This window comes from Myotis yumanensis, unplaced genomic scaffold, assembly GCF_028538775.1.
Source record: "Myotis yumanensis isolate MYYU_CA2020_CCGP unplaced genomic scaffold, mMyoYum1.0.hap1 SCAF_10, whole genome shotgun sequence".
In the NCBI taxonomy this organism is placed as follows: Eukaryota; Metazoa; Chordata; class Mammalia; order Chiroptera; family Vespertilionidae; genus Myotis; species Myotis yumanensis.
The window spans coordinates 77,831,964-77,845,046 of record NW_027223761.1 but is presented as its reverse complement, the minus strand read 5'-3'; the positions used below and the strand labels follow the sequence as shown (position 1 = coordinate 77,845,046).

At 44.6% G+C, this 13,083-nt stretch overlaps 2 protein-coding genes across 4 annotated transcripts; one reads left to right on the top strand and one right to left on the bottom strand.

Moving 5' to 3' along the window:
* Positions 1-427: 427 nt before the first annotated feature.
* On the bottom strand, positions 428-5,473 carry FDXACB1 (ferredoxin-fold anticodon binding domain containing 1). 2 transcript variants are annotated; one of them, XM_070426948.1, is made up of 5 exons: positions 5,285-5,473; positions 4,705-4,861; positions 2,490-2,693; positions 2,192-2,350; positions 428-1,826 (listed from the first exon to the last, which is right to left on the bottom strand). In XM_070426948.1, exons 1-5 carry the CDS (start codon positions 5,454-5,456, stop codon positions 647-649), a joined length of 1,872 nt encoding a protein of 623 aa, XP_070283049.1. In that variant the 5' UTR covers positions 5,457-5,473; the 3' UTR covers positions 428-646. The 2 variants fall into 2 exon arrangements, with proteins under 2 accessions (XP_070283049.1, XP_070283051.1); XM_070426950.1 differs by lacking the exon at positions 2,490-2,693.
* Positions 5,474-5,789: 316 nt separating this feature from the next.
* On the top strand, positions 5,790-11,581 carry CFAP68 (cilia and flagella associated protein 68). 2 transcript variants are annotated; one of them, XM_070426947.1, is made up of 4 exons: positions 5,790-5,948; positions 8,703-8,933; positions 9,422-9,488; positions 9,734-11,581. In XM_070426947.1, the coding sequence occupies exons 1-4, from the start codon at positions 5,907-5,909 to the stop codon at positions 9,907-9,909; spliced, it is 516 nt and encodes a 171-aa protein (XP_070283048.1). In that variant the 5' UTR covers positions 5,790-5,906; the 3' UTR covers positions 9,910-11,581. The 2 variants fall into 2 exon arrangements, with proteins under 2 accessions (XP_070283048.1, XP_070283047.1); XM_070426946.1 differs by lacking the exon at positions 5,790-5,948 and adding an exon at positions 7,305-7,528.
* Positions 11,582-13,083: the final 1,502 nt, after the last annotated feature.

Genomic DNA, 13,083 nt, shown 5'->3' with positions numbered 1-13,083 from the left:
TTTGTGCACCGGGCCTCTAGTGTATATATAAAAGCCTAAGCGACCATTCAACCGTTCACTATGGCCCACATTGACCAGGAGGCAGACACTCAATGCATAGCCATGGAAACATGGAACAGACTGATGAATCTCAGCAAGAAGTGGTAGTGGGGAGGGCAGGAAGAGATTAACCAAAGATCTTATATGCATACTGGAGGCCCGGTGTATGGATTCATGCACCAGTGGGGTCCCTCGGCCTGGCCTGCAGTCTCACATCTGCCAAGGGTCCAAAATTGCGAGAGGGCACAGGCCAGGCCAAGGAACCCCACTGGTGCATGAATCCGTGCACTGGGCCTCTAGTTTATATATATTTGATGAGACATTCAAGTTCTATTGCCTCTTTAGCAATAGAGCATCTAAAGTACATGATGATGTTTGATTTATTTTCCTAGTCATTACTAAGGATCAAAATACTGCACAACTCCAAAGGTCTCCAATCACATTATAGTCTATAAGTTAAATAATCGAATCACAAGGTACCTTTAGAGTCAACAGTCACAAGGTAAAAGATTTGACAAAAAAATAGTCCAGAGAGGATGCCCAGTTACAAATGAGTTTTTTCATCTCATACTCATAAGGATCATGCTGCAGAAATGAATTTACCAAACTACCGAGGTGTCAGATGTAGTCGTTGAATCTCTTTCCTAAACTGGGACTGCATTGATGCTACCTGCTGCTGGGTAAGGGCCTTGTCACAGGTCTGGTAGGTCAGTCTATAGCAGAGACTGACCTGCTTAGTCTTGGGATGCTGAAAACGACTAAGGAATTGTATGGATATGACAGTGTCTTGGGACACTGCTCGGGCCACAGTGTGAAACTCTAGTTCATCAAATCCTTTTTTCTCATCTAACCAAAAACTAATATCATGCACATAGATTGGAGGATATAGGGAATAACTTTTAAAGGGTTCTATTTTCTCAGGGACGAAATTCTTCAGAAAACGTTTATCAAAGGTCCACAACATCCTCCAGTCAGAGATACCCCAGACAAGCATGGCTAATAGGTCCAAGTTCATAGACACAAACACAAAACACTGTTCTTCATGTATAATGCTTGGAACAGATGTGGTAACAGACCCAATACTCAGATCCTTGGCACAATCTGGGCCAAAATTATGAGACTTCACATTAATCATATAACCTTTCCCATTTGGTTGAAAGACAAATTCTACTGAATTGCTCAGTTTAGAACCCTCCAGCAATGTCTGCGTCAGAAGGCTATCTAGAATGCCCTTCAGGTGGTTCAGTAGTGACTGAAGACAGTCATCCTTCAGATTTTTATTAAACCCAAGGATAAGTAAAGTCTCGTGGAACGCTGGCATTGTGAAAGGTAAGATGTGGCACTTCTGAAAGACAGGTCCACTGAGGATGTACAATGAACCTGGGAGGAAGTCTGGTGCTTGAATGACAGTCTGAACATGAACTAGGAGAGAAGGTCTAAGCCAGATCTTGGCTTGGGCATAGATTCCTTCATGAGCTTCTTCCTTACCATCTCTTCCAGGGCTCTTGGGAAAGCTAAGTTCTGAAAGTGACACTAGAAAGTCCTCCATGTCTTCTGTTGTCCCACCAGTCAGGGACTCAGAATTTGAGTTATCCTCAAGGAGATTAATCCAAAAGACAGTTGATAGAATGTCACAGTTCCAGGAAGTGAGAACACTGGTTGCTTCAGGTGGCAGCAAAGGGAAGGAACACTTCAGCCTTTTTAGAGGGAAAGCTTTGCCCAGTTCAGAGATCAGTTTCTCATTTATGGTTTTGATAGGATGACAGGAAGATGCTTTTAGGAAACCCCTGTGTAAGCACAAACACAAAATAACCTTTTAAACTTAAAATAGTAAATAATTACAATGTAGTTAGAATATAAAGTGCAAATAGCTAAATAGAAAAGAATTATCCTTAAGTTGATTCTGAAGAGACAACGAAATCATCAACCATAAACAGAAATATCATGTATTTCAGAACTCTGACAACCACCGTCCATACACTATACCAGAAAATTTTTAGTTCTAAAGAGGCTTATGTAGGCCAGACTGACAAGTATTCAGAGCACCAACATCATTAACAGTATATGTAGCATCCATTCAATATATGGTTGCCATCAAGCCAATCAGGATACAGTTAGAGATAGAAGTAATTTCTGGTAAAATACCAGTTACCTGTTCAACTTTCCTACAAGTGCTTCTGGTTCTGGAAAAGAAAACCACTGGTCACCCAATTTGACCCTGAAGATTCTTGGTTGTGAACCTTTAAAGGGTAAGCTCCGGGTGAAGATATGGTTCAAAGCACCTTCTACATGAAATGACTTATCTTGACTCCTGGCAAAATAGATACCAAATATGAAGCCTGTTATTGTTAAAGAAAGCAAGTATTTGAGACTGAATCAGGAAAACCTACGAGCTTTTTTAAATAATTAGTGAGAGAGCTAAAACGACTTAGACCTCTGTTATTACTTACCTATAACCAGTGCACCTGTACCCTGGCACAGCCTCACAGCTGAAGGGATGCACATCACTTAAAATAAATCCGCCTAGAGCTGCCATGGCAACCACTTGCCAACTGTTGTGCCATTCTCTTGTGGGATTATCAGCAGGAGTCCCACCTTGTCCTCTACACAATGCCACATGGACTTCTCCTTCCTCTGCAAGAACATCTGCACAGCTAATGGCGGGGGGGGGGGGGGGGGGGGGGGGGAATACCAGCCATTTATCAGAAACAAGTAGCAATAACCACAGGAGTTAGTTATATATACACATGGTTTGGCTGTGAAATAATTAAAATCTAGTCACACCCATTGGCAAAGAAACATGCAAAGAAAATAGCTGGAAGTAAATTAGAATGTAAATCCAATGTTCAACTCATAACTGACACTAGTGGCTGACCAGTGTTACCCAGCTTGGTATTTGCATTGTTCACCTACATGCCATAGAAAGTCAATGTCTGCAAAGTTCCTATACAGGATTCACTGATCAGGCTGTTCCTCCTGGTGGAGAAAGTTGTTCTTTTCACTCCCCTCCTGCCTATTAAAATTCAAATACTAACTTAAAATAGTGCCTCTGTGAAAAGTTTGTTGACAACCATGACCCAAAGAGACCTCCAATTATGCCATATGCTTTGGTAAATAGTGTAAAGCAGCGATGTTCCACCTGTTTCATCTTATGGCACACATACACTACTAAAACTCTGCGGCACACCAAAAAGTTTATTTTTTGCTGATCTGACACACAAAAATAGGTATAAATTTGATTCATTTACACTGGACGGCTACTGTTGTTTTGGCTGTCATTTTCTTATTTGACAATCTAGGGCAGTGGTCGGCAAACTCATTAGTCAACAGAGCCAAATATCAACAGTACAACGATTGAAATTTCATTTGAGAGCCAAATTTTTTAAACTTAAACTATATAGGTAGGTATATTGTTATTAACTTAATTAGGGTACTCCTAAGGCTTAGGAAGAGCCACACTCAAGGGGCCAAAGAGCCGCATGTGGCTCTCGAGCCGCAGTTTGCCGACCATGGATCTAGGGGAAAAGGGGTCAGTGCCCCTGACTAAACAATGAGGCATTGCATGTTTTAAAAATTCTTGCAGCTGTGTCACAGTTCCCGGTGGAGAAAATTGTTCTTTTCACTCCCTCCTGCCTATTAAAATTCTATACTTCAAATACTAACTTGAAATATTGCCTCTGTGAAAAGTTTGTTGACAGCCGTGACCCAGAGACCCACAATTGTGCCACCTGTTTTGGTATACTAGTGTGCCTGCCGCCAGACACCGGTTGAAAATCGCTGGTGTAAAGCACTGTGGTGAACTCCCAATAATGTTATGAGGTAGTTACTATTAATATCCTCAGTTTATAGACCAGGAAGCAAAAAAGGATTAAGTAAGCTTACCTAAAACCATACGACTATTAAGTAGTGGGCGTGGATTTGAGTCCAGGCAGTTTGGCTCCTAAATCCATGCTCCTCACCTTTAGACTACACTGGTTACCATTATGTTACATGATCAAAAATAGGTGATCTGCCCTTTAGACACCCAGGAGCACACTATCTGTACTTTGACTTAGCCTTCAGGATTATACGTCTGCCTTTCTTTTTTTTTATGTATTTTATTGATTTTTACAGAGAGGAAGGGAGAGGGATAGAGACTTAGAAACATTGATGAGAGAGAACCATCGGTCAGCTGCCTCCTGCACACCCCCTACTGGGGATGTGCCCGCAACCAACGTACATGCCCTTGACTGGAATCGAACTGGGGAGCCTTCAGTCCGAAGGCCAACGCTCTAACCACTGAGCGGTTCTCAACCTGTGGGTCGCGACCCCTTTGGCGGTCGAACGACCCTTTCACAGGGGTCGCCTAAGACCATCCTGCATATCAGATATTTACATTACGATTCATAACAGTAGCAACATTACAGTTATGAAGTAGCAACAAAAATAATTTTATGGTTGGGTCACAACATGAGGAACTGTATTTAAAGGGCCAGAAGGTTGAGAACCACTGGTTAGGGCATATACGTCTGCCTTTCCAACGAGATTGTGTATTCTTATGGAGCGTTATATTCTCTCTAAACCCAGCACAGTAAATAACACACGTGAGCCTGATTTCCCAAACTACAATGTTCCAGTGCCGTATGTCATGTCCATCTTTCCTGGTGCGTGCTCTCCCTTCCTCACCTCTGGAAAAACTTGGCAAGCAGTTCCCTGTTCCTAGCTACTCCAGCTTTGCGTCCACAGTGCGGAAAGTTAAAACAAATTCGGTCGAACGCCCTGCCGAGCGGTTCGAAGGCATCTGCCAGCTGGGTGCAGTCCACACCAAAACGTATCTCTGCACCTGGCACGAAATACAGACAGGAGGGCGTCTTAGGACCTGGAAGCATGGAAAACCCTTCCCTAACCTGAACCGTGCGAAGCAACCCCGGTCTAGGCACAGAGCGGGCTTTCTGCGGATCTTCAGGGGACTGTCAGGAGCAACCCTCTCCTGAGTGCCCACGTCCCCACCCTTTCCGCGCGGGGCCGGCGCTGGGCGGGGCCGGCGCTGGGCGGGGCCGGCGCTGGGCGGGGCCGGCGCTGGGCGGGGCCGGCGCTGGGCGGGGCCGGCGCTGGGCGGGGCCGGCGCTGGGCGGGGCCGGCGCTGGGCGGGGCCGGCGCTGGGCGGGGCCGGCGCTGGGCGGGGCCGGCGCGGGGCGGGGCCGGCGCGGGGCGGGGCCGGCGCGGGGCGGGGCCGGCGCGGGGCCGCGCGGAGGGGGCTCGCTACCTCGCTCGCGCAGGCGCCGCAGGTTCTCCCGGGCCGCCGAGTCCTCCGCGAAATCGGCGGGGTGCTGGAGGCAGGTGGCAGTTAGACTAGTGCTCGGGTCCAAGGTCTCGCTCACGGCGGCGGCGAAGGAGAAATTCCCCTCCCCAACCAAGAGGAGGCGCCGAGGTGCCATGGCCTCAACTGGTTTTCCCGCTCGCGTCCTCGGAGGCGCTCATTTTACGTCACTTCCGTCGCGGGGCTCCTGCTGACGGCGCCTCACCCGTCTCCGATTGATGACGCACCACAGGCTTGGTGGCCTGGACAAACTAGTGCAGCTACATCCAGGGATGAACCTAACCATGAGTGCCAAAGGGAGACGCCGACCACGCCGTCCCCATACTCCGCCCACGCCCTCGAGAGTCTGAAATAAAATCCCCGGAGCCCGAGGGGGCCCCGAGCGACTTCGTCACCCAAGCATGAGGTCACAAGCAGTCGGTAGAGCAGAGGGAGAGGCCGAGGGGGAGGGAGTTCTGAGTGAAGGAAGCGGGGCGGGACTCGGGCCGCCGAGAGGTTAAAGTCGGCGTGTTCTGCGTTCTGCTCGCTCCTGACACACAGGATTTGATAAGTCTTCGTCTCACCCAAAATGGCTGCTGGCCATTGTCTCTACTGCTCGGAATGCCGCCAGGTGCTCCCATCCCCTGCCTTTTGTTCATTCAGGAAATATGAGTGTGTGCCGCTGTGAGCACGGTTAGGTAGATGCGTGTGTGGATGCCCAAGATGCGGCCTCTGGCGTCGCTGAGCTTGTGGTCTGGGGAAGGACGCGCAGCAGAGGCAATTCTGCCACAGCCGGGAGTGGAGTGACTCAGGGTGCCCGCGGGGCACACAGATGGGAAACCTTAGCATTTGGGGGGGGGGGGGGAGTGAAAGATTCCCTGGCAATCGGGGGTAGGTCAAGGGGGAAAAAAAGGAGACATATGTAATACTCTTTGTAATACCTTAAGCAATAAAACAAAATTAAAAAAAGAAGAAGAAAAGGAAATAATAAAAGATTCCCTGGCATTGAGACGAGTTGAAAGCTAAGGGGGGAAAGTACACTTTACCCGAGTCAAGAGGCGTGAAGTGGCAGAAGGAACAATATATGCCAAAGCATGATGGAGACGCAGAGCAGTTGAGTTTGGCTGCAATGTAGTTGGAGGGAGAGTAGATAGTAGATGACACTGAAAAATTAAGCAGGGGGCAGGACATACAGAACGTTATAAGCCATTTCAGTAGCCTGGACCTTATTCTGAAACAGGGGCCAGACACTGAAACATTTTAAATAGGAAGAGGACACAATTAAATTTTTATTTTCGAAAGCCCTGCTTTTTTGTGTGAAGAAGGATTGGAAAGCCCTAGCCGGTTTGGCTCAGTGGATAGAGCATCAGCCTGCAGACTGAAGGGTCCCGGTTCAATTCCAGTCAAGGGCACATACCGCGGTGGCGGGTTCCTCCCAGGCCTGGGCCCAGGTTGCGGCTCATTCAGGAGGCAACCACATCGATGTGTTTCCCTCACATGCATGTTTTTCTCTGTCTTTCCCTCTCTCTTCCACTCTCTTTAAAAATCAGTGGAAAAATATCCTCAGGTGAGGATTAACAAAACAAAACAAAAGAAGGATTGGAGAACTAGACTGATGGCATGGAGGTCAAATAGGAGGCTCTTGCAGTCATAGAGTCCAGGGCTGATAGGGAGATCTGAATTGTAACTTGGCAGTGGGGATAGAGGATAGTGGGCTAATTAAAAAATCAACACAACCTCATGATTAGGTGATGTAAGGGATTGAAAGAAGAATTGGTGTCAAAGATAAGCCCCGGGTTCCAGGAGTGGGAAACTGAGTGGATGATGGTATCTGTCCTACTGCCCCAGGACAGTATCGCCTTGGTCTGCAGCCTGAATACTAAGCCTGTTGAACATTGTGGTACCAGCTACTCTTTAGTCATTATGCTGTTTGTTGACATCAGTGCATGCACCTGTCTTGCAAAGGCACATCATGTGAGAGGACAGTATTGGCTTTGTCCCTACCTGTGGCAAGGTGGGTGAGTGGTGACCTGGTCATGGTGATCGAGTGATCTACATTCTTTCTCTGCTTAAGAACTGGGAGGGCCAGGTTTGGTAACATCTCTTCTTTTAAAGAACATGGACCAGAAGAGTAAGGTTTTCTGTCACTCTCCTATAGAATCTACAAACAACATAAACTCCTCAGGATCAAATTACTTTTCTTCAGGGAAGGTAATGTCTTGCTCCTAAGCCAAGGGACCAGACTTTTATATTTTTCTTTTTGCCAAAAATAAAAATGGGTGGGCTTCTTTTGATTTCTTACAAATTGAAAATCAGATATTGGTCATCTGGTATGTTCAAAGAACTGTTGATTGAGAGGTCAGGCAGAAGGAGAGAGTGTGATAATAAGACACAAATCCTGTCCTCAGGGATTTAGAGTCCGGTATAGGCTATTGGAAGTGTACTTAACGAACTCTTGAGCCCAGCCAGTGTGGCTCAGTGGTTGAACTTTGACCTATGAACCAGGAGATCATGGTTCGATTCCTAGTCAGGGCATATGCCCTGGTTGTGGGTTTGGTTCCCCAGAGGGGAGCATGAAGTCGACAGTCAATTAATGCTTCTCTCTCATCATTGATGTTTCTATCTCTCCCTCTCCCTTCCTCTCTGAAATCAATAAAAAATATATTTTTAAAAACTCTTGACACATGGTAGCAGTTATAAATATAGAAAGATATGAACATGAAGTACAGTGTGAGACAAATAAGTTGACAAGGGAAGCCATATAGAATAATTGCATTTGAATTGGTCCTAGAAGGAAGGAAACTATGATTTATTGTGTTATCTAGTTTTCTAGCTCTCACTTCTCCCTATTCCCTTTGACTATAACAATACTTTTATATTTTTAGAGAGAGGAAGAGAGAAAGAGAAACATCAATGCGAGAGAGAAACATTGATAGGTTGCCTCCTGCACGCAACCTGACTGGTGATCCACCACACAACCTGGGTACGTGCCTTGACTGGGAATCGAACCCACCATCATTTGGTGTACAATGGTCCAACCAACTGAGCCACACAAGCCAGGGAAATACTCTTAGTTCTTAAATTCCCACATCTCAAAATTACCTGAACATTTAGCTAGTATGTAGTATTAGGGTTACTAAAGTTTTTCTGTATTTTGGAGGGGGAGCATTTAATCTATATAGTCATTCATACTACTGATTGAGAGGATATGTCAAAGGACTTGTGAACCTGGAAAAAGGAAACAATGATAGCAATCAAATTGGAAGGAAAGCTAGACTCTTAGTAAGGTGTGCTTATATTATGTTTGGCCAAGGGTGAAAAGGGGATGCCTTTTCTGCTCTCTCTGATTTGTATAAGAAGTTTTTCTTTTCTCATCTTTTCCCAGAGAGAGTTCCTCTCCTGTTTCCTTACAAACCCGCACTATGGCAGCCTCATTAATGCAGATGGCCATGCTGAAGTGTGGACAGATTGGAATAATATGTCCAAGTTTTCCCAGTATGGATGGAGATGCACCACTAATGAGAATGCCTATTCAAATCGTACCCTGATGGGCAACTGGAACCAGGAAAGATATGATCTAAGGAATATAATGCAGCCCAAACCCTTGCCTTCCCAGGTAATGTATCTTTCTTTTTCTTTGTTTCCTTCTGTTAGCAAAAGAAATAGTGGCCGTTTGAGAGGCAAGAATCTGATAACTTCTAATGCTGAAATCTCTCATACTTTTCAGTGAAGTGGTTGGGGAGGGAAGCTGTTCTTAGTTGGAATATCTATCCCACTTTACTATGATGTTGAATATTACATTATTGTAAGGTAATAAAAAGATGGACAGTACTCTTTCTCTTCTTGTTTGAATTTTGTTCATCTAAAGAAATATACAATGTCTTCGGACTCGGGCTAGCTTTTCCCCTGGTCCTTGCCCTTTTAGGTCTCCTAAGCAAACATAAAAAGGTTATGAAAGTTAGTAGGATATAGAGTAATGATATATAGACCTCTAGTCAATCTAAAATATGGCAGAGCATGTTAGAATTCATGTCACTGTGTCCTTTATATCCAAATATTGGATGTAGACTCCTATATTTTTAATTTATTATTTTTTCTTTCCAGTTTGGACACTACTTTGAAACAACATATGATACAAGCTACAATAACAAAATGCCACGTTCAAACCATAGTAGGTGGACTATTCTTTTTAATTCTTAAATTCTCAGGACCTAATTCAAGGCCTGGAACATAGGAGGAACTCAAATAAAAGTTAACTGAATGAGTGAATAAATGAATGAATGAGTGAATGATTTCTCTCTTTTCTGAATTCTACAGGACTCACTCTCTATTCCCTTGGAAGTAATAATGAAATTGGTTACTAAGTCTCCTTACTATTGACTGATTCCACTTGTCTTCTCTCTTCTCTTCCCTCAGGATTTAAGCGAGAGCCTCACTGGTTCCCAGGACATCAACCTGAGCTGGATCCACCTCGATACAAATGCACAGAAAAGTCAACTTATATGCGTAGCTATCCAAAACCTCAAATTGAGCACCACTCTGTGTGTGTATGTAATCATCATAACTGCCCATTTCAGAGTCTGAGGTTCTAACAAAATAATAAGAAGCTTCATTTTTCCAGAACAGAATACAGGAGGGAGCACATTCTAAGCACAACTAAGAAGTCAGAACATATAGCACAGTTTCACTCTCTGAATAAATAAAGCACAGGAAATGCTATCTACCACCTTTAACCAATATTTAAATGTAAAATTTGAGTTGGTTACATCTATTAGTTATATAATTGGGGGTGTTGTAAGAGGGCAGTAAAAAGAATTATTTCTCTCAAATCTATAACCAGTCTGCTCCTTCCTGCCTTGCATCAGGAGCAAAATTCAGTATAACTTAGGTTACATTTGCCTAGATGCTCTCTGGGTATGAGTCTGGTAGTCATGGTCAGATAGTGTAACTTTAATGTGATCTTAATGAATATTCCGCTTAAGGACTAGAAAAAGAAAACGAACTTTTTTATTATCATAAAGAATTTAAAACATACAAATGCAGCCCTGACCGGTTTGGCTCAGTGGATAGAGCGTCGGCTCGTGGACTGAAGGATCCCAGGTTCGATTCCGGTCAAGGGCATGTACCTTGGTTGTGGGCACATCCCCAGTAGGGGGTGTGCAGGAGGCAGCTGATCTATGTTTCTCTCTCATCAATGTTTCTAGCTCTCTATCCTTCTCCCTTCCTCTCTGTAAAGAATCAATGGAGCCCTGCCAGTTTGGCTCAGTGGATAGAGCATCGGCCTCTGGCCTGAAGGGTCCCAGGTTTGATTCCAGTCAAGGGCACATGCCCAGGTTACAGGCTCGGTCCCCAGTGTAGGGCATGCAGGAGGCAGCCAATCAATGATTCTCATCATTGATGTTTCTCTCTCTCTCTCCCTTCCTCTCTGAAATCAATAAAAAAATATATATATATTTTTAAAAGAATCAATGGAATATATTAAAAAAAATAAAATATTCAAATGCAGACAGAATATTATAATGAACTCCCATCTTCAAAACTTTATGATAAATTTTCCTATCCCTATCTACTTTCTGGGTTTTTTAAAAATATATTCATTTTACTTTATTATAAAAAATTAGCAAGAAACAAGAGCAAAATTAGTCTATAATCCCATCATTTAATCAAGTCAATGTTTCCATTTAACCCAGTCACCTTTGGTCTCTGGTTCAGGACTTAACAGTCACTTTTGGTCCCTGTGCATATGGTGAGGTACATCATGGATTGATAAAAATTATATCATGTGTGAGTAATTCACACTGGGAAATGATTATCCCTTAATTAAACAAGCACCTCACTTTTAAAGAGAGCTAAAGAGACATCATCATGGGAACAGAAATGCAATCAATAACAAATTTGGCAGATATATGCAGATTGGGACCTTATAATGAGCGTTTTCATGTTGGCACATTATAATTTTAAGCACTGGCAGCTCAGTCTCCATTTACCCTTTATATATTAGTGAAGGCATGTGGAAAATAGTTGAAACTCTCTCTGAATCTAGTATGTATATATTTTATGGTACTTACTGTATTATTTTTATTTATTGACTGAATTTATTGGGGTGACATTGGTTAATAAAAGTATATAGGTTTCAGGTGTACAATTCTATAACACATCATCTGTACACTGTACTATGTGTTCACCACTCCAGGTCAAGTTTCCTTCAACCACCATTTATCCCCCCTATAACCTCTTCTACCTCCCCACACTCAATATTCTTTCTTTTTGGAGCAGATCTCAGAAATTATATCATCTTATCTATAAATATTTATATTTATATTTAAAGAGCTATGACTATCAATGTTTTACTCCCCACAAAAATACCACAGAAACCTGTTGATCAAACAAATCTGAGTTATTAAGCTATAGCAAGGAAGAACATCAGCTTGACAGAGTCTTGGTAATAACTCAAAAGGCAAATATTTGGGTAAGTTATATCTTCAGGAATTGGGATAAGGGCTCAGTTGGTTTAAGGCAGCGGTTCTCAACCTGTGGGCCACAACCCCTTTGGGGGTTAAATAACCCTTTCACAGGGGTCACCTAAGACCATCGGAAAACACATATATAATTACATATTGTTTTTGTGATTAATCACTATGCTTTAATTATGTTCAATTTGTAACAATGAAATTGGGGGTCACCACAACATGAGGAACTGTATTAAAGGGTCGCGGCATTAGGAAGGTTGAGAACCACTGGTTTAAGGTGAATCTTTCAAAGTAGGAAATTGATATAGAGATCTATTAGCTCCACCCTCCTGATTCTCAGTGATTCTGCGCTGATGAAATTGGGCTCCTGGCAGAATCTGGGACAGACTGAGTAGTGTGGCTCTAGAATGGGGTCATTTCCCCCTCATATGCCTGAACAGTGCAGAGCCCTCCCTTCACATCGCCAAATCTTGGGCTATTTGGGCCTGACAAACTCTGCTGGTGTCACTTGATAACTCCCTGAGACCCCACCCCCCTAGGAGTCTGCAAGCACCCAGCAGGTGGCAGCTAGACTTGTTATACCCTGGGACTCTTGGTGTTGGTGGGAACAGCACCAGGTGTTAGAGCAGTGAGGTAAGACTGACCTGGGTTCAGAAAACTTAGTATTTGAGTCCTGGCTAGGAAATAATCCACAGTCAATACTCAAACTATAAGACAACATCTATACTAATAAAAGAATAATAATGCTAATTAGACCAGGAGACCTTCCAGAGACCTTCTGGACAAAGCTGGGGGCTTGGCCAGCCTGCAAACCACCCCCAAACGGCCCTCAGCCCCTCGCCCAGGCCAGCCATGCCCTTCAAGGGGACCCCCACTCTGATCCAAGAACCCCTTCAGGGCAGACCAGCCGGCCCCAACCCGTGCACCAGGCCTCTCTCTATACTAATAAAATGGTAATATGCTAATTAGACCAGGAGACCTTCCAGACGTCTTTCCGGACAAAGCCATGGTGGTTGGGCTGAGGCAGAGGTGGTTAGGGGTGATCAGGCTAGTTGGGGGGGCGGGGCTAGTTGGGGGTGATCAGGCCGGCAGGGGTGGCATTTGGGGGCAAGCAGGCCAGTGGAGGGGGGGGGCAGTTGGGGGTGAGCAGGCCAGCAGGGTGGGGGCAGTTGGGGGTGATCAGGCCAGCAAGCAGAGTGGTTAGGGGCAATCAGGCAGGCAGGCAGGTGAGCGGTTAGGAGCCAGCAGTCCCGGATTGGAGAGGGTGCAGGCCAGGCTGAGGGACACCTCCCCCCA

What these genes read in the sequence shown, in the direction of transcription:
- FDXACB1 (XM_070426948.1), bottom strand. Translation starts at nt 5,456, where the DNA reads ATGGCACCTCGGCGCCTCCTCTTGGTTGGGGAGGGGAATTTCTCCTTC. An exon ending in GCGGCGCCTGCGCGAGCGAG is followed by an intron (nt 4,862 to 5,284) that starts GTAGCGAGCCCC and finishes ATTTCGTGCCAG; the next exon opens with GTGCAGAGATACGTTTTGGT. An exon ending in CTTGCCAAGTTTTTCCAGAG is followed by an intron (nt 2,694 to 4,704) that starts GTGAGGAAGGGA and finishes CCCCGCCATTAG; the next exon opens with CTGTGCAGATGTTCTTGCAG.
- CFAP68 (XM_070426946.1), top strand. Translation starts at nt 7,436, where the DNA reads ATGGACCAGAAGAGTAAGGTTTTCTGTCACTCTCCTATAGAATCTACA. An exon ending in ATTACTTTTCTTCAGGGAAG is followed by an intron (nt 7,529 to 8,702) that starts GTAATGTCTTGC and finishes ATCTTTTCCCAG; the next exon opens with AGAGAGTTCCTCTCCTGTTT. An exon ending in CCAAACCCTTGCCTTCCCAG is followed by an intron (nt 8,934 to 9,421) that starts GTAATGTATCTT and finishes TTTTCTTTCCAG; the next exon opens with TTTGGACACTACTTTGAAAC.